Source organism: Taudactylus pleione, unplaced genomic scaffold (assembly GCF_031769625.1).
Source record: "Taudactylus pleione unplaced genomic scaffold, aTauple2 ptg000012l, whole genome shotgun sequence".
Lineage (NCBI taxonomy): Eukaryota > Metazoa > Chordata > Amphibia > Anura > Myobatrachidae > Taudactylus > Taudactylus pleione.
In genome coordinates this window covers 6,091,134-6,110,288 of record NW_028284415.1, presented here as the reverse complement: position 1 = coordinate 6,110,288, position 19,155 = coordinate 6,091,134, and the positions used below count along the sequence as shown (strand labels likewise).

The following is a 19,155-nucleotide window of genomic DNA, read 5'->3' as shown; positions in this document are numbered from 1 at the left end:
CACACGGAGAGAGTACAGTGGCAGTGCAGGAGGATGTGTCGCTATGGGGTTGTGATGGTGATGCTGCAGAGGTGAGGAAATGTGTTGTTACTGGGAAAAGGGGAATGTGTTGCTACATGGGATGGCCTCACCCCGGTTGTGGCGCATCCTGATTTTCAGCATTGCACATACTTCTATCTCCATAGGGACCTTTTAACAATGCTGCAAGGCCTTTTTGCAGTAGTAAATTGTATTTTCTTGTTACAAAGGTTGTGCACCCCGTCCCTAGTGTATGCTAGCTTTACAGCAAGAAAGGCAAAGAGAGGATCTGTATTGTGAGTTGGTTTTTAACTTTATTGTGAATATTGATACAAGTTTGTTTCAGCTGTAGTGTCAGTGGCAACATGGAGCCAAACTCATGTTGCTAGAAAATGTAATTTCTTTTTATTGCAGCTTTGCGAAACATTCCAGTAATTTCATCATAATTTTGGATGTTGAAACCACATACAGGCCTACCAGCTGTCACTTGCCCACTTCATGTTGCATCATTTACTGACATTTTCAAGTTCTTAATGCAGCCTAAATTGTGTTCTCCTATGTGCGGAAGAGCTATGTAAAAGAGGACACTTATCGTCTGTGATGTGATTATTATAGGATAGTAATGAATGACGGAATCTCTCCTGGAAAAGAGTAGACCAGTGGTTCCCAAACTTATTTGAATCACTAGAGTATCACTGCTAGAGCATTGTTTTCTTGGCACCCCTAAGCCAAAAGTTTGTTATTGAGAAATTCATAAAAAAATGAAGTAAAGTGAAGTAAATTGTGCTTACCTGTCATCCTTAAGCTGCCCACACACACAGTGATTTTACCCGATCTGTTCGATTTCCGACACATCGGAATGACAGTGTAAAATATGACAAAATCGTTAGTCCCCACTCACAATCACGATGCGATGCGCGTCCCCGCTGGTCGTACATCACATCAGATCTGCCGTGCTGTAATCTAGGGCACGATGCACTGTAAAAAGTCTGACTGCAGGAGAGATCATTTGAAGATTGGACACCAAATTGTGTGTATATCATGTGGAGATCATGTGCAGAGCTGCCGGGGAGAGTTTCAAGGGAAATCGTACACAAATCGTACACATCGGCTGATCGTGTGCACATCGGTATGTGTGTGGCCACCTTAAGGTTCAGTTACAGTATGTGGTGGTGGACAGGTTTGTGTTTCTGTTTGTCCACATATTTACATTACATTGACTATAAAGAATTTGATTTGGTGCTGGACCACCAACCTGAGGCACCCCTGCAAGTGTCCTGAGGCACCCCAGGGTGCAGCGGTGCACTGTTTGGGAACAACTGGCATAGACTATAAAATATACATATAACATACATACATTAAATGTGTATCTACAATATGTAATATAAATAGAGCTCATTTCTGCCTTCAGAATCTTTCTATTCATATTTCATACTAGGAGCTGAAGATTTATTAAAAAAAAAAACTTGAATAATCTATATGGAGTCTCTGAATCAGTCTACACAAACAAAGGTGTTGCAACTTTTGGAACATACTGAATGGTAGCTCTTACGGAACTGCCATAATTCTAACTAATTAGGAATCTTACTTTGCTGCAAGGAATATGACTCTGCCAGTACACTCCTGTACCCCCCTCCTGCACCCCTCCTGCTCTCTTTCCTTATTCCCTTCTTTATAAAAAAAAAGTGTATATTGTATGATTTGTATTGTTCTTTGCTACACATTAATATGTTTCTGCATGTTTTATAATTTTTTATTGCTGATTATTTTTAAATGATTGGCTCCGTTTCTAAGCCTGTTACTCATTTCAGCAATATCCTACATTGTTGGATTGTCTTTGTTTAATTTTTGTCTGTATTCAGCTAATTCTTTCAAAATGTGTGTAATTGATTATGCTGCTTATTTTATTAAAATTCTTCAGAAATATTAAAAAAAAACTTTAATCTTTTGCTATATTTTCCATGTATTATCTCTTCATGGTGATTAATTTCAGTTTTATGTATATGATTAATAGTGATATAGTAATATAAGTGGGGAAGAGACCATTGTCTTCCCAACCATGGGTTTAGTTCCCCTGCCAATCCAGAGCACCACCTTGTGTCTTGTTGGGAATCTTACCATCCTGCTTGCTCATCTGAGTGAATTTATATAGACTTTTTGTTTACTCTCCAGGGTGCTGGTGGAGGGAGCACTGTGTCCCTGCCAGAAACTCTGCTATTTGTTTCCACCCTGGACGGGAGTCTCCATGCAGTCAGTAAAAGGACCGGCGCCATCAAGTGGACTGTAAAAGAAGGCAAGTGTGTTTCTATTGAATCATAAACTTCTAAAGTGTCGGGGAGAACTTGATCGTGTAAACATGTCCTCAGTCTCTACTGATCATGGGTGTGGTGGGAACTTTCTCTTGGAGCATTTTTAAAACTAACCTTCCATAAATATTTGCTTCTAAAATATCAGAGTAATACATTTTAAATCATTGTATTATACAGAGCAAGAGAATTGTCTTCTCTGTGCGGCCAATTTAAATTCTGGGATTATTAACAAGGATCTCCTGTCTCATAGGAGTGGAAAACTGCTAGGCCGATGTTGGCAAGCAGCAGTTATCACTGTAACTTTTCTTCTTTAATCACCATATGGGATAAGAACCTCACTAGAGCTATATATGTCACAAGTACCATTTGCCTTGATAAAGGTAACGCTACGGGCTTATAAATAGGTGCTATCGCTCTTTATTCACTGCAGTCCTAGAATATTCTACTTCCTTGTGCACTTTATTTCATAGGAATTGTTTTATAATGAGTACCATTATATGAATAATAATATAAAGTCTGCAGTGTCCAGGGTTCCGTCTCTGTGCCCATGGTTTTATGTAATGCTCAGAGTTTACAGCACACCCACTTAGTGCTAGAACCTCTGTTTACTGTACACGGACATTTGGAGAGAGGTCAGAATCAGATTTTCTTTCCCATCACAGTGCAGGTTAATGTAGAGTGTTTATTCTGAATCCCAGCACTTTCTTAGTCCGGGAAAGAAGCTGTAGGATGAAGGTGGATTCTGATCTGCTTACAGCAGATAGTAGATGTTTTGACATTTAAATATGATTTGTTGAGTTTTATCTTCCTTGTTCTCTCCACAGATCCCGTTCTTCAAGTTCCAACACATGTGGAAGAGTAAGTTCTGTTCTTTTTGTTTGTACCTGTACTAGAATTATTTACACGGTGTAGAATGTACCCAGTGTTTACAATTGTGCAGAACCCTGGCATGAATGTCCACAGCCTTTACAGCTATAGTTGGGGATACACAGATTTCCAACTTATGAGCCTAATTCATCTAGAACAGTGGTTCTTAAACTCTATCCTCAGGACCCCACACAGTTCATATTTCCAGGTCGCCCAGCAGCTATACTGGTGTATTCATTACTAACTGCATCATTTTAAAAGATCCATAGGTGGAGCTAAGTATTTCACTTTTGATTCTTTGAGGAGACCTGGAAAACATGCACTGTTTGGGGTCTTGGGTACCGAGTGTGACAACCTGTGATCTAGAACCTCATAGTCACTTTATTTATATATTAATCATGGTCAACTGATTATTCATGCAAATGCATCTTCATCTTAGATCAGTGTTTCCCAACCTCTGTCCCCAAGGCACACTAACAGTCCAGGTTTTAGTGATATCTATGCTTGAGCACAGATGGCTAAATCAAAATAACTGTGGTACTAATTAAGACACCTGTGTTCAAGTATGGCTAAACCTGGACTGTTAGTGTGCCTTGAGGACCCTGGTTGGGAACCCCTGTCTTAGATGAAAGGATGGGGATAAAGTTCCTGCGAATAATTTGATTCACAAATTCATATTCTGGGCGGGATGTACTAAGCATCGCATTCGCAATGCGGTATATCCTGCCTCTTTTCAGGTACATACCGCAGTTGATTACTGCAGTATGTACTTAGAAGATAGCAAAGGACAGCTCTCCCAATAAGAGCTGTCGTTTGCGATGCCCCGGCTAGAAGGACTTCCAGGTTTAACACCCAGAAGTACCTCTGGAGTCCTCCTGCACATACGCAGAAGGACTCTGGCTGCGGGGAGTGATGGGAGGGGATCCCGATTGGATACCTCTCAGCGGGAGCATCTTGAATAGAAGTCCATAGGCTTCTATTTGGTAATGCCACCTGAAGATGGTGTTACCCACCTGGACGAATGCATTCCGGTGCTTAGTACATATGGGGTATGCGGTAAAACCCCCGAAAACTGCATTTTTGTGGGTTTTACCGCATTTTTCCCTTTTAGTACATCCCGTCATCTGTCCCCACTTCCTTATATAATACTACAACTTTATCCTTGCAGTGTATGAAACAGGCCTTGGTGTTAAAATGTGTTTAATATAGTTGCTGTCCTATATCTGACTCCAGCCATATAAAACCCAGTAACTTTAATTGGAACTACTAAGCACTATATTGGCTAAGGCTTGGGATAAGGTGACAGCTGGCTGGGGCCCTGGAATTTCTCGTATCACCTTTTCCGATGACCTCTTACATCATTATGACACAGTTCTATGATAAAATGCTCCATGTTGAAGGAGTACATACAGGGCCGGACTGGGACTAAAAATAGACCCTGGCATTTAAAGAGCACACAAGCCCACCTTGCGTCAGCATCTGGCTCCTGGCATAGACTCCTCTCCTTACTATTCCTGACCCCCTCCCACTTCTTAGTCTATGCTCTTAGTGTTCACTCTGTCAGCAGGCAGGGTGCCGGACCTAGAGACAGGGCACTTCTGCGCGCGCCTAAGGCGCGTGTGACCAAAGAAAAGGGGGCATGTTTTTATGACACGTCCCCTTTTCGTCACTCCAGGGGCTGTGCCCGGCTCTTATGGACATGCCGGGCAGCCCCCAAGCGCTGCGGTCACTGTGAATGGATGCCGGGTGCATGCGTCTGGCATCCATTCACCGACAGTGACCGCCGCGCCACCGTTTTGACCACTCACTGGAGACGGCGACCTGCGGGTGGAGAGAGAACCCGCAGGCTGTCTCAGCGGGGCACCACGCTGGAGGGCAGGGTGCTTTTTGCCCTTCAGAAATAGGGCAGGGCGCGGCGCCCCGCTGAAACAGCCTAGCGGGAATGCTAGCTCTTACATATATACTTAATATTAGAACAGACAAGTACACATCATTATCTATTAAAATACATACAACAGAGCACATCCTGCAGGGGAGTCAAACATTTGGTATGGTGTCGGTTCTGTTAAGCTGTGTACACACCTATAGATATTTCTGTCCAATTCATGTGGTGGGACAGAAAATCTGGGAATGTATGGGAGCAAATAACACTAGAAATTTGACCCCCACCAGAAAGATTGGAAAGAGATCTATAGGTAAAGCTGGCACTTCACTTGTGTAGGTCATACACAAAGAAAGGGGAAGGCATTTTCCCAAGCCCTAGTTTAGTAGTTGTAGATTAGATAGTGTTCACTGTAGGACTTTTTTAGGGCAGGGGTGCTGAACGCAGATGACACATCTGTGCACACCAAAGCAGAGCCACAGCTACACATTTTGACAAGAGCATGTGTGCCGCCATCCCTAGGTGAAGCAGGAAGAGCGCGTGCCGAAGACACGCCAAAAAAATTCAGGTGTGGTCTTTTGCTGGGAAGGGGCGTAGCCACCTAAGTTTTCACGTTGCGCCACACCGTAGTATCCCTTTTTCACATTACGTCACACAGTAGTGCCCCATAGTCACATTACACCACACGGTAGTGTCCCTTCATCATACTACACTGCACAGTAGTGTCCCTTATTCATATTACATCACAGTAGTAGTGCCCTTTTTCACCTTTTTCATGTTACAACACAGTAGTGTGCCTTTTTCCACATTAAGTCAGTGTCCCTTTTTCACTTTGTCACACAATAGTGTCCCTTATACACAAACATGAATATTTGCACATAACAAATATTATAAAATAGAAATATTATAAACAATATATTGTATACAATTAATATTAATACTACATGGATCTGCAGGTTTGAAATAGCAACATACTAAAAGGAATAGAGTGAGACAGGAAAAACAGGAGAAAAAGAGAGGAGGAATTTTGCAGCTGTGGAGAGAGAAGGAAAGAGGGGACCAAATAGGAGAATTAGGGAGAGCCAGGAGAGAGGACGAACTGGGGTAGAGAGAGAATATGGGGAGCCAGGAGAGACATAGGATAAATATGGGGAGTGGGAAGGGAGAGGAAATAGGGAGAGCCAGGAGAGAGAGAGAAGGTATAACTTGAACCGAGAAAGAGCAGAAATAGGGAGAGGTGCAAGAGAGTGAAGGAACAGGTTGAGCCGAGAGAAAGAGAGGAGGAATTGTGGAAGCTAGAGAGAAATAGGGTGAGCTGGGAGAGAAAGAAGGAATAGGGGAGAGAGAATGAGAATATAGGGGGAGACTGGAGAGACATAGGAGAGAGAGAAGCGGGAAGCAGGGAGACAGAGGGTAGGAATAGGGGGAGACGGGAGGGACATAGGAGAAAGAGGGGAAGCTGGGAGAGAGAGGAGGAATAGGAGAAAATGCAGTGCCCCCTATTCAGTGCCCCCAGTAGTGGTCCCCCCCTTATGCAGTGCACCCAGTAGTGGTCCCCCCCCTTATGCAGTGCCCTCAGTAGTAGTCCCCACCCCTTATACAGTGTCCCAGTAGTAGTCCCCCCCTTATACAGTATCCCAGTAGCAGTCACCCCCCCTATGCAGTGCCCCCAGTAGTGGTCCCCATATACAGTGCACTGCCCTCAGTAGTGGTCCCCCTATGTAGTGCCCCTTATATAGTGCCCACAGAAGTTGTCCCCCCCCGCATAGTAGTCCACCCAGTAGAAGCCCCCTTACACAGTGCCCCCAGTAGCAGTACCCCCTATGCAGTGGCCCCAGTGGTAGTCCCCACAGAGTGGCCCGCCCACCACACCAAGGGGAATAAAAATTGTGCACACTCACTGTGACTGCACACACGATTATCTGGAATCTTGGCTGCATTCTCAACTGGTGTATGTGTCAAGGCTGTCAGCAGCAGCACATGAGGTCTGAAGATGGCATCAGTCCAGTCCATTCAGATTCCCGCCCACGCCACGCTTTTGACATCACTGCGGCCGTGGCCGCACGTGACACTCCACTGGTCAGCATGGTGTCACGGCGCCTGTCGCGCAGCAGTTAGCCCTCCTGCAGTCAGCTCACACTTACAGGAGCTAATGGCTGGGTCCCGCCCCCACCGCGCATAGTACCCGCCGCGTCATGATGCGGCCACACTTAACAACGGGCAGCGCAGTAGCTGGCTAAATAGCCTCCAGCTGCACGCCCGACGGCCGCGTATTGACATCATGACTTCATAACGCACTGATACAGCCACGGAAAGAACAAGGTAAGTACTGAACACTGCAGTGCCGGCCGGGTAAGCCTGCGCTCAGCGGCAGCCACATCGGCCCATCTGCCCATCGGCCCTTCTGGCATTTGCCAGAAGTGCCCGATGGCCAGTCCGGCCCTGAGTACATATAAGTACACTTAAAGACTTTTTATTAGTGTAAATCCCCGGCTTGTCGTAGCCATATGGTGCGGAAGGAGTCGGGATATTGCCCTAAATGTATACACCCTGGTGCACACTTTATTCATAAGTTTTGCTCTAGCCATAAAATTAGAAAACTTTGGGAGAAAGTTATGACTTTTTTATTAATTCTCTATTCCGGATGTGGCTGAAGAGTGACTCTTTAGCCCTTTTTCTGCTGCTTTTTTTGTTTGGGACCTTGGTTTGGAGGAAAATGCGTTAATTCCTTTGTTAACTGGTATTGCCACTGTAGCTAAAACTGTTATTTCTCATTCATCCACTAGGGGACACTGGAGGTGCTTACGCTGGGGTATAGAGGCGTGGTTAGCTCGAGCTGGCACTTTAAATAATTTAGAAGTGTGAAGCTCCTCCTCCTCTATTCCCCACCAGCCCTTAGTTTAGAAAATGTGCCCTTTGGAGCTGGTCACAATCTGCTGTGCTCCAGCAATACATTTCATTTATTTTAATTTCAATAAATTTTTTTGATTTACATCTTTTACACATGATTAGGTACCCTTCGCCACCTCTATAAAGGTGAGGTCCGGGTACCTGGCGCCCTGACTTGTTAGAAGCAGGAATGAGTGCACAGCGGTTATACTAAAAGCACTGAAAGCTCCTTATCTCCACAGCACATCCCCAACAAGAAGAAGAGTGTGCTGAAGCTGAGAGAGCCCTCCGGGGAGCACATTTAGCATGTGGCTTCGCATTCCCCGCTGCCCACCCCCCCCTTCGCTACCCATTCCTTGTGACCTCCCCCACTGCCCAGGTACTTAGCGCTACAGCGCTGATCACTATTCAGCCCCCGCTGGTAACCGTGTGTTAGCGCCAGCAACATAGCGGAGCTCACATCCCCCGCCCGCCGGAATCTTCACTGCGGTAGAAGCTGCGGCAGTATTACATGTGGGAGAAAGCAAACACTCGCTGCTCCCACACGCACATTCCGCGGCTGCTAGCAGCCATTTTGGAGCCCTGGGGACTTGAAGGGGGCGGAGCCTATATAGCGCGGGCGCTCTCTCTCACTAAATGCACGGCAGAGAGCTGTTATGAACAGCGTGTATGCCGTTTTTGTACACTCAACCTGCACCTCTCGATCATTTAAGGTAATGTGCAGCTGTCAGAAGGTTCCATCACTACTACAGGATCCTATGCAAAGGGCTGTAGGTGATATACACTGGGGTGTGTATAGGAGCAGGGAATCTATTCTGTGTGTTGGGGAGTGGGTGAATCCTTCTCTGTTCCCCAACATCAGCCTTCTGTTCCTATATTAAATAATGTCTTTATGCAACATAGAGTCTGTGTGTGAGTGTGCTTTAAATTGTAAAGCACAACGGAATATGCTGCGCTATATAAGAAACTGTTAATAAATAAAATAAAAATAAATGACAAGCAAAAGTGGTTGTTCTAAATGTAACAACGAACAAACTAAGCCTCCTGAACACGCCCAATCTCGTCTGATCTTGGAGTCAGGCCTGGTTAGTACTTGGAGGAGACTGCCTGGGAATACCAGCTGCTGTAGTCTTTACTCATTATGCGATGATTGTTTAGTATTAGACCCTGCCGTGGCTATTACTGCATCACCCACTTCTCCATGGGCCTCTGACATGGTAGGTGTTAGGGCTTATTTTCCGTCGGAGTTGGCTGAGGCCTGTAGGTTGCAGCCTCCCTGGTGGCAGGGTAAACCTAATCTCTAGAATTATAGGTACCGCTGATACGTTATCCTTCACTTCCTATAAAATCATAAGCATACTCTGACGACTGTCCTCTGAGGAGTCAGACGAGGAACTCCTCACACATGAGGATATGGTGGAAGGCTTTAAGACTTAGTATCTGCCACTACGGGAGTGAAACTTTCAATTCTGGCGGTTAAGTAGATCCTTAACCTACCTGAAGACATAGTTCCTGCAACCCAGAAGTTTGAATTATTTGAAACATCCTAAAAGTTCGACAATTTTGTTTCCGTTCTTGCAGTAACTTCATAAGCAGCTTCAGTGGCCTGGATACAACCGGATAAGAGGTTCCAGATCCCACATCGTTTCCCATCCAGCTATCCATTTCCATCTCCCATGATGGAAAAGAGGGAAACACCACCTGCTGTTGATGTGTCTGTTTCTCCAGTCCGGGTACTAAGTTACTTAAGGACCCTTCTGATCGTAAGTTGGATACAACACTACGATCTATTTTTACTGCAGCGGGAGTTCAACTTTTAGACCTACGCTTGTTAGCACCTGGGTTAACTAAGCTGTAACTTGCTGGGTGAACCAGTTGATTGCAGGCTTGGATTCAGTCACTTCCAGAGCTGAGCTATGTCTACTAGCAAAACACATCCGTGAATGTGCAGTTTTCCTGGGCGAGTCTTCCAAGGATCAGTCAAATCAGTACTCTCATATCTGCTTCTGCTATTATGCCGCAGAACTCTCTGGGGCGAACGCCCAACGTGATGTGGGTTTACAATTCACGGGAGCTATGGTTTTTGGCCCAGAATTGGACAGGCCACTGGGGGTAAGTCTTCTTTCCTCCATTCAACTGCTCCGGCTTCCAGGAGTACTTACACTGGACCCTCGTTTCATTCCTTTTGTGCGCCCTATCCCTTTCGTGGTGAGCCTGAGGTGCTGCCACGCAAGCAGGGGTGGCAGAGGTATAGGTCACCACATTCAGTTGCACAGACCTCTTCAAATCTGTAGATTCGCAAATTGCTTTCTGTGGCGTATCGGACTTCGAAGTCCATCCTCTGCATCGTTTCTTCTCTACGAGTATGCAAATTCCTACAGACAAGGCCAGGGTTCTGCATTAGGTTATCCGGTCCCTACTGGAATTGGCAGTGCTAGTTCCGGTTCCAGTGCACCAACGAGGTCTGGGGTTTCCTCCAAAATTTTTTATTTTTTTTGTGGTGTCCAAACCGGATTCAGTCCGGCCCATCCTAAATCTGAAGTCCGTAAACCTGCTCCTGAAGAGGTATCAGTTCATAATGGAATTACTTCAGTCTGTCATTGCAAGTTTGGAACCAGCGGAGTTCCTGATTTTTCTGGGTATAAAAAATGCCTATCACCATGTTCGCATTTGGGAACTGCATCAGGCCTGCCTAGGTTTTTGCAATCTTGCAAAATCACTATCAGTTTCGGGCATCGCCGTTCGGGTTAGCCATTTCAAGGCTCTTCTCTTGGAACACGTTTCCCTGGCATACCAGACTGATACGACACGGTTGGATATTCAATTTCTAGAAATCCAATCTCATTTCGTCCCAGAGACTCCAGGTCCTGGGGATGATCCTGGATACAGCATTGCAGAGGATTTTCCTTCCGGAGGACCAAGCCCGGGATATCCGGTTGCTAGTCCTCAGACCGAAGAGGGTGTCCATGCTTCTTTGCCTGTGTCCCTTGGGGAAGATGGTAGCTGCTTTGAGGCACTACAATTCGGACTATTCCACTCCCGAGTATTCCAGCTCGATCTGATATCACAGGGATCAGGGTCGCACATGTATCTATATCGACTGATCCGTTGGGCCCGGGCCACCAGGGTGGTTCTAATCTGTTGGACACAACCCAACAATCTCTTGGCGGGCTGAAGATTCGGTGTGTGGGATGGGATTATAGTGACAAGGGATGCCAGCCTCCAAGGAGGAGCAGTGGTCCTCGACTATCTCTTTCCGGGTCGTTTGTCCCCAATGGGACAACGGTGGCCCATAAATGTGTCGAAACTCAGAGCGATTTCCAATGCTCTGCTAGAAGCAGCACAGTTTGTAAGGTCTGTTCCGGTATGAGTTCAGTCGGACAACGGGACGGCCATTGCTTACTTCTACCACCAGGGCGAGACTTGAGGTTGCATTGCCATGCGAGAAGTAACTTAGATTCTCTGGTGGGCAGAGAATCAGCCAGTAATCTTGTCAGCAGCATTCCTCCCCAGAATGGGCAACTGGGAAGCAGATTACCTAAATCGCCAGGATATCCATCCAGAAGAATGGAAGCTTCACCTTGTCATGTTCCACGCGCTAGTACGTCAATGGGGTTGTCCTCAGGTGAAACTCATGGCTCTCGATTGAGTCATCCGCTCCCAGCATACGCGTCGCTATAACAGTTCTGTGGACCTTCGACTTCGTTTTCCTGTTTCCTCCGATTCCACGATTTCCTTGTTTAAAAAAAAAAGTTGGCCTCCGTCTTTTTCATGGCGCCAATCTGGCCTATGAGAAGTTGGTTCTCAGGCCTTCGGTCGCTCCTGGCAGACGTCACATGGCCTCTTCCTCTTCGCTTGGACCTTCTGCAACAGTGTCCGTTCGTCCAACCCACCTTAACGCAGCTGCGTTTAAGGGGGTGGCTCTTGAAACCGATACCTTTTAAGATGCAGAGGCTTCCCCGATGCAGTTTTTTTTTTCCCACCATGCTTCGCACCGGGAAACCGGTTTTGGCTGTGCATTATCATCGCATCTGGGGCTGTTATCTGACATGTTGTTCCGGTCTGGGCCTTCTGTCTAGGACTTTTCGTTTTGTTGCTCAGTCTGGAATGGATTCGGGCCTGCTTTGGGTTTAAAGGTGCAGGCTTCTGCTCTTTCCATTTTTTTTCAACGTAAGTTGGCCCTCATGCCTGAAGTACAGACTTTTCTGCAGGGGGTTTTGCGAGTGCAGCCTCCTTTTGTACCACCTATAGCTCCCTGGGACCTACATTTGGTACTTTTGTTTCTTCAGTCTTCTATGTTTGTACCTCTTCAAGAGGTGGATAGTAAGTTTTTTGTCTTGGTAGGCGGTCCTCCTCCTAGCTTTGGCTTCGGCCCAGTGTCTAGGCATTGGGCGTTCTGTCCTATAAGCCTCCTTGCCTGGTGTTTCATGATGATAAGGGCGGAACTCAGGAAGGTAGCCACTTTCTTTCCTAAGGTGGTGTCTGCTTTCCACATGACCCAACCTATTGTGGTGCCTTCTTGGTGAAGGACTCGGGTGTTTCTTATACCCTGAATGTGGTTCGAGCTCTTCGCCTTTATGTTTTTTGGACTGTGTTCCTCCGCAAGTCTGAGGCACTCTTGTCCTCTTAGATGCTGTTCGAAGGGGTTGGCCAGCATCCAAACAGCCGTCAGGCTTATATCAGTACTGATCATCAGCCGCCTCCTGTCCATTTCAGCTCTTCCACACGTTCTGTGGGTGCGTCGTGGACGTCCAGTAGGGGTACCTCCGCTTCGAAGATTATGCCGTGTGGCCTCTTGGTCATCAGTTAACAAGTTTGTGAAGTTTTACAGATTTGATACATGGCGGCATCAGCATCAGGTTTTGGCCGCCTTGTTCTGCAGGTTCCTCAGAGCGCTCCCGCCCGTGTGGAAAACTTTGGAACATCCCCAGTGTAAGCACTTCCATTGTCCCCTAGTGGATGAAAGAGAAAATGGGATTTTGGTACTTACCGGTAAATCCTTTTCTCTGATTCCACAAGGGACACTCGACGCCCACCTGAGCGCTCTTAGCCTGACTTTTCTTTTGTTCCGTATGTTGTATGGTTTTATTGTGTGATGTTCTCCTTTTCTTCCTGTTGTTCTCCATCTCCTCATGGTCTTCATTTTCTAAACTGAGGGCTGGGGGGGAATAGAGGGGGAGGAGCTTCACACTTCTAAATTATTTAAAGTGCCAGCTCCAGCTATCCACGCCTCTATACCCCAGCGTAAGCACCTCCAGTGTCCCCTGTGGAATCAGAGAGAAGGATTTACCGGTAAGTACCAAAATCCCATTTTGTGTAACCAGACTTCTTCTACACCTCCATTCTTGGAATCTGTTAAATCATTGTATTTGTATTTTGATATACGAGCTGTACTGCTGGCTCTTGAAACTGGGGTCCCCCTTTTTTACGTTGAATCTCTTGACTCCTCCATACGATCCAAAATCATGAAGATTTTAGAAACCACCTCATGTTTCTATTCCTGCAGTTGTCCTAAGATTTTGGATATATTTTTGCATTGAGCATGCTTTTGCGGTAATATTTGCACTGGCGTTGTTCTTTATTTACATATGATTGGGCCCCCACCTGTGCTGTGGACTGTGCAGGCCTACTGTACTTATCCTACTGATGCACTCTATACAGTTTTATACATTTTTTTTTTTTTGTTCTTATCAACTTGTTTATTACTCCTCGCTTTTTTATGTTATTACTTTTTATGTTAATTTGGTTTCTTTTATTTATTTTCACTTATTTGCTATAATCTCAAAGTGGTACTTTATGTTGGCAGTGCCCTACTGTATGTACTTTTCTTTTGTTATTTTAGTGATCACTGCAATCAAACTGTTAACTTTGTGCTACTTGATGTGTATTGGGTTTTATTATTTCAATAAAAAAAACTATTTATAAAAAAGTGTTTAATATAACACAATAAAAAAACAAATAAAATTCAGGCGCATATATAATAAAACTCTTAATATAAAATGAATCTGCAATTAAGTTATAATGACAGTGATTTCCTGCTGCTCCTACAGAGTAAATCTGTAATACTCTAAATGAACAAGCAAAAACTATTATACAATAATAAGGAGCGCAAAAAATATATCAAGATATCAAAAAGATATTTAATAAACAAAACATATATCTATAGACACATTCATAAAATAGCAGTTAGCACAATAAGTATTAGTATACATTAAAAGACATACTGATATATCCTCAGAGGTAGTTAATAAAATGCTAAGAAATTAATGAACTCCGTCTATTGAGAACTCAATTTTGGGAGCAGTCAATTAGTGTGTTTTTTAGACAAAATGATGTTCAGTTGCCTTTATATGGATAGTCTTATCCTTCTCTCCAGAGAAAGTAATTTCACCATCAGTGTTAGATCTCCACTCTCTTTATAGTTAGTGTCCATAAATTAATCCATATTAGTAGCCCATAGATGACAGAAGATTTTAAAGTCAATCTTACCACTGTTGCTGTTGGAAATAGTGGGGGACAATAAACAATAAGATATTTCTGACCAATGGCATCTAGGAAAATTAATAATTAGGTATTTTGCTTCAATTTAATTTCTTTTTTAACATTAAATCATAAGTATACCAAAATATTTATATTATAGTCACTGAGCTTCTGTGGCTCAGTGAGCTAAGGCAGCAACCCCCACTATTTCCAACAGCAACAGTGGTAAGAATGACTTTAAAATCTTCTGTCATCTATGGGCTGCTAATATGGATTAATTTATGGACACTAACTATAAAGAGAGTGGAGATCTAACACTGATGGTGAAATTACTTTCTCTGGAGAGAAGGATAAGACTATCCATATAAAGGCAACTGAACATCATTTTGTCTAAAAAGCACACTAATTGACTGCTCCCAAAATTGAGTTCTCAATAAAATGCTAAGAAATTAATGAACTCCGTCTATTAACTACTTCTGAGGATATATCAGTATGTCTTTTAATGTATACTAATACTTATTGTGCTAACTGCTATTTTATGAATGTGTCTATAGATATATGTTTTGTTTATTAAATATCTTTTTGATATCTTGATATATTTTTTGCGCTCCTTATTATTGTAGAATAGTCTTTGCTTTAATATAACACGGCTGCACCAGTGGGTTAGTGTCTAACGCTATGAGCCACACACGGCAGACTTGTATAAACTGTCGTGTATGTACAGAGCATAACACTTGATTATATTATATTTTACCAGGCCGGCATTCCTTCCTGATCCAAATGATGGCAGTTTATACACTCTGGGCAGTAAACACAGTGAGGGGCTGACGGTAAGATAATGACTGCTGGCAAGGGGTTTGTGTGTCCCTGGAATTGTGGAACCGTTTAGTCGGTAGGAATGTTTTACACTCCAATGGCCTGGATGGATTTTAAGATCAGTTACTGCTAATAAAATCTATATTTAAAAGAGGGACAGCAATCCCCAAGTTTGAAGATTTTCAGAGTTTATCCTATCAGATGAACCAAAGTGATCAGGGGTGTATTAAGAGAGGAGGGGGCCCGTGTTCATTTACCGTCCAGGGCCCTCTCCTCTCTCTCCGGTGGCTGCAGCGCACTGACAGGTTCAGTAGAATCTGGGCGCTAGTCTGTGCCCGCAGGTCACTGAGAAAATGGCGCAACGGGCATTTTCCTGGCGTTCTGTGTAGCGGTGTGGCCCCCTTGGGACCCAGGGGCCTGTGTGTACCACAAACCATGCACCCATTATAGATACACCCCTGAAAGTGATCAATGTTTTCGGCTGTATTAAGAGCCTTGTACAGAATCCTACACATATATTGTTTGTTTGTTGGTGAATATCTTCCACAGCTCTCAAGGTAAAGCTGCCAAATCTTGCATAGCTTACTTTTTTGTTACTAAATAACTATTAGACCACATAGTGACAGAGCAACAAATCTTATATATAAACTTCATTGTCTGTTTGTCTGTCCGGTTATGCATTCGGACACCCCTGCACCGATTGGAATGAAACCAACACGAGGTGGTACAGTTGGATTCTGGACAGATTTTAGGGGGGGTTAGGGTCCCGGTCTGACCTCCCATTGGTGAACGCTGGGAAGCCTCTGCTGAGCCTTCCACTGGATGGATTTGGATGAAGAAACTTCACGCTTCGGTTTTTTTTCGTTTTTTTTTTTTTTGTACAACTCTTCCTTCAGACCCAGGCAAGACCTTGGCCCTCCAAGAAGCTGTTTGGGCCCTCCTGAGGTCAGGGGTTATAATCCCCGTTCCTGTGACTTAACAGGGAAGGGGTTATTATTAAAATTTGTTTTTGATTCTAAAACCAAATGGGTCTCATCGCCCTATTCTGAATTTAAAATCTCTCAAATTCATCCATGTACCCAAATTCCATATGGAAACCCTACGGTCAATTATGCTAGCGATGGAGCCTGGAGATTTCATGGTTTCCCTAGACATACAGGATGCATATCTGCATGTACCTATTGCACGTTCTCACCAAAAGTTTGAGGTTTGTGGTAGGTCAGCAACATTATCAATTTCAGGCTCTGCCCTTCGGTCTGTCTGCAGCACCTCGGATATTCAATAAGATTATGGCAGTCATGGTGGCTCATCTTGGGCAACAAGGAGTCAGGATACTACCATATTTGGATGACGACCTGATATTGGCACAATCTCCGCAGGTTTTACAACACTATCTCCAAATGACCATTGTGTCTGCAAGAGCACGGCTGGATAATCAATTGGAAAAAGTCTTCTTTTTCTCCAACTCAGCAGATGGTACATTTGGGGGCGCTGCTGGATTCTCTGGGATAAAGGATTCTTTTACCAGTGGACAAGATTGCTGCCCTACAAGTACGCAAACTGCTTCGCAGTCAGAAAGTGTCAGTTCGCTTAGCAATGCAGTTACTGGGGTCCATGGTATCCACCTTTGACATGATGGCTTATGCCCAGTTCCATTCCAGGACCCTGCAACGATGGATTCTGTCTCCATGGGATGGTCAGTACCCTCCGATAACAATCTGATCCGCATCTCGCCAGAAGTTCACCTCTCCCTTGCATGGTGGCTGCAGATGACTCATTTAGACAAGGGTCGCCCGTTATGGATCCCAGATTGGGTGCTCCTCACCACAGATGCAAGTCTGCGAGGATGGGGCGCGGTGACAGGTCATCACACCTTTCAGGGAATATGGACAGGTCAGGAAAGTCACCTGCCCATAAATATTTTGGATCTTTGTGCGGTGCACAGGGTGCTCGTTCTGGCGCAGGACCTCCTTCACGGAAGGCCTGTCTAGATTCAGTCCGACAACGCAACCACAGTGGCCTACATCAACCATCAGAGAGACGCACGAAGTCCGGCAGCTATGAGGGAAGTGGCGAACATTCTGGTTTGGGCAGAATGCCATCTTCCAGCAATCTCTGCAATATTCATCGCAGGAATCCTCAACTGGGAAGCGGATTTTCTAAGTCGTCAGGACATACACGCCGTAGAATGGGCTCTTCATCCGGACATCTTTCAGTGCCTGATGGACAAGTGGGGACTACCGGACGTAGACCTCATGGCATCACATCACAACCACAAGGTCCCCAGGTACGGGTCCAGAACAAGGGACCCCTAAGCCGCCTTCCTGGACGCTCTGGCGGTAGAATGGGACTTCAGATTGGTATACCTGTTTCCTCTGACCTCCCTCCTCCAAAGGGTTGTAAGAAAATTCAAGCAAGAAGGCAGCAAGATGATACTAATAGCTCCTGCCTGGCCCAGGAGACATTGGTTCACCGATCTGACATGTCTATCCATAGACAGTCCACTTCCTCTACAGCCGGATTTGCTAGTGCAGGGTCCCTGCCTATATCCAGATCTACCTCGGCTGGCTTTGATGGCATGGCTCTTGAGTCTTCTGTCTTAAAAGGCCAAAGGTTTTTCTACTTTCGTGATCCAGACGATGCTTAGGGCAAGGAAGCCCGCTTCGGCACGCATCTGTCATAGGATTTTGCATTCTTTTTCATTGGTGTTCACACAGAAAATATGACCCTAAGGATTTCAGGGTCTCCCGAGTTTTTGCTTTTCTTCAGGCTGGACTAGACTTAAGTCTTTGTCTGGCTACCTTGAGAGTTCAGGTGTCTGCATTGGCAGTTTGGTTAAAGCGCAGAATTGCCACTCTGCCAGGTGTTAGAAAATTTTTCCATCTGCAACCTCTGTTTGTCCCTCCGGTGTCCCCATGGGATGTATCCTTAGTTCTCAGGGCGCTGCAGACTCCACCCCCCCCCCTTTTGAAGCCTTAAATGCAGAGGACCTCAAATGGTCGACAGCAAAGACACTTTTTTTTCTCCTCGCCATCACCTCAGCTCGCAGGGTTTCTGATTTGGCAGCACTTTCATATCGCTCTCCATTTTTGGTTTTTCATCAGAACAGAGCTGTCCTCCGTACAAAGGTGGTATCCAGTTTTCATATGAATGTAGAAATTGTTGTCCCAGCCTTTTAGTCTTCTGGCCTTTCTGTAGGTGAAGCTTCACTGGATGGGGTTCAAGCTCTTCGTATCCACGTGGATTGTTCCATCTCCATCAGGAAATAAGATGCATTTTTTGTGTGTTATGGCTATCCTAAATGAGGCTGGCCAGCTAACAAGCAAACTCTGGCTTGGTGGCTGCGTATGACTATTTCTAATGTGTATACTCAGGCTGATCTCCGTGTTCCACACATGGTGACAGCACATTCTACTCAATCTGTGGGACCATCGTGGGCGTTTAGACATAGCGCATCTACAGAACAATTGTGCAAGGCTGCGACTTGGTTTTCGGTCCACACTTTCATCAAATTCTATGCATTTGATACTTTTGCCTCACAGGATTCTTCCTTTGGGCGGCGGATTCTCCTTTCTGCTCAGGAGCATCCCCACCCTTAAGGGAACTGCTTTAGGACGTCCCCAAGGTAGGTCCTGTGGACCCTATGGACTCTGAAGAAGAAAATAAGAGTTATGGTATAACATACCTTAGTTAACTCTTTTTTCGAGATACCTAGGGTCCACACGGCACCCACCCTGATGCACCTGGCCTCAGTTGGGATCTGTTTTTTCTTTTTGTGTCACTGATTCCCTCTTCGTATTTTTGAGAGTGTTTCTTGTACTTCCTTCTCCACTTTCCGTCTCTTGCCGTTAGGCTTGTTTACAAAGTGAATGGCTGGGGGCGGGGTATATAAGG

The 19,155-nt window shown here is 45.0% G+C and overlaps 1 protein-coding gene across 1 annotated transcript in view; it reads left to right on the top strand.

The window, feature by feature from the left end:
- ERN1 (endoplasmic reticulum to nucleus signaling 1) overlaps positions 1-19,155 on the top strand; it is a 65,775-nt gene that overhangs the window by 24,302 nt on the left and 22,318 nt on the right. Inside the window, exons 2-4 of the mRNA XM_088468219.1 lie at positions 2,191-2,311; positions 3,152-3,185; positions 15,203-15,275. Coding sequence (XP_088324345.1) covers positions 2,191-2,311; positions 3,152-3,185; positions 15,203-15,275 — 228 coding nt within the window. The remainder of the gene's footprint in view (positions 1-2,190; positions 2,312-3,151; positions 3,186-15,202; positions 15,276-19,155) is intronic.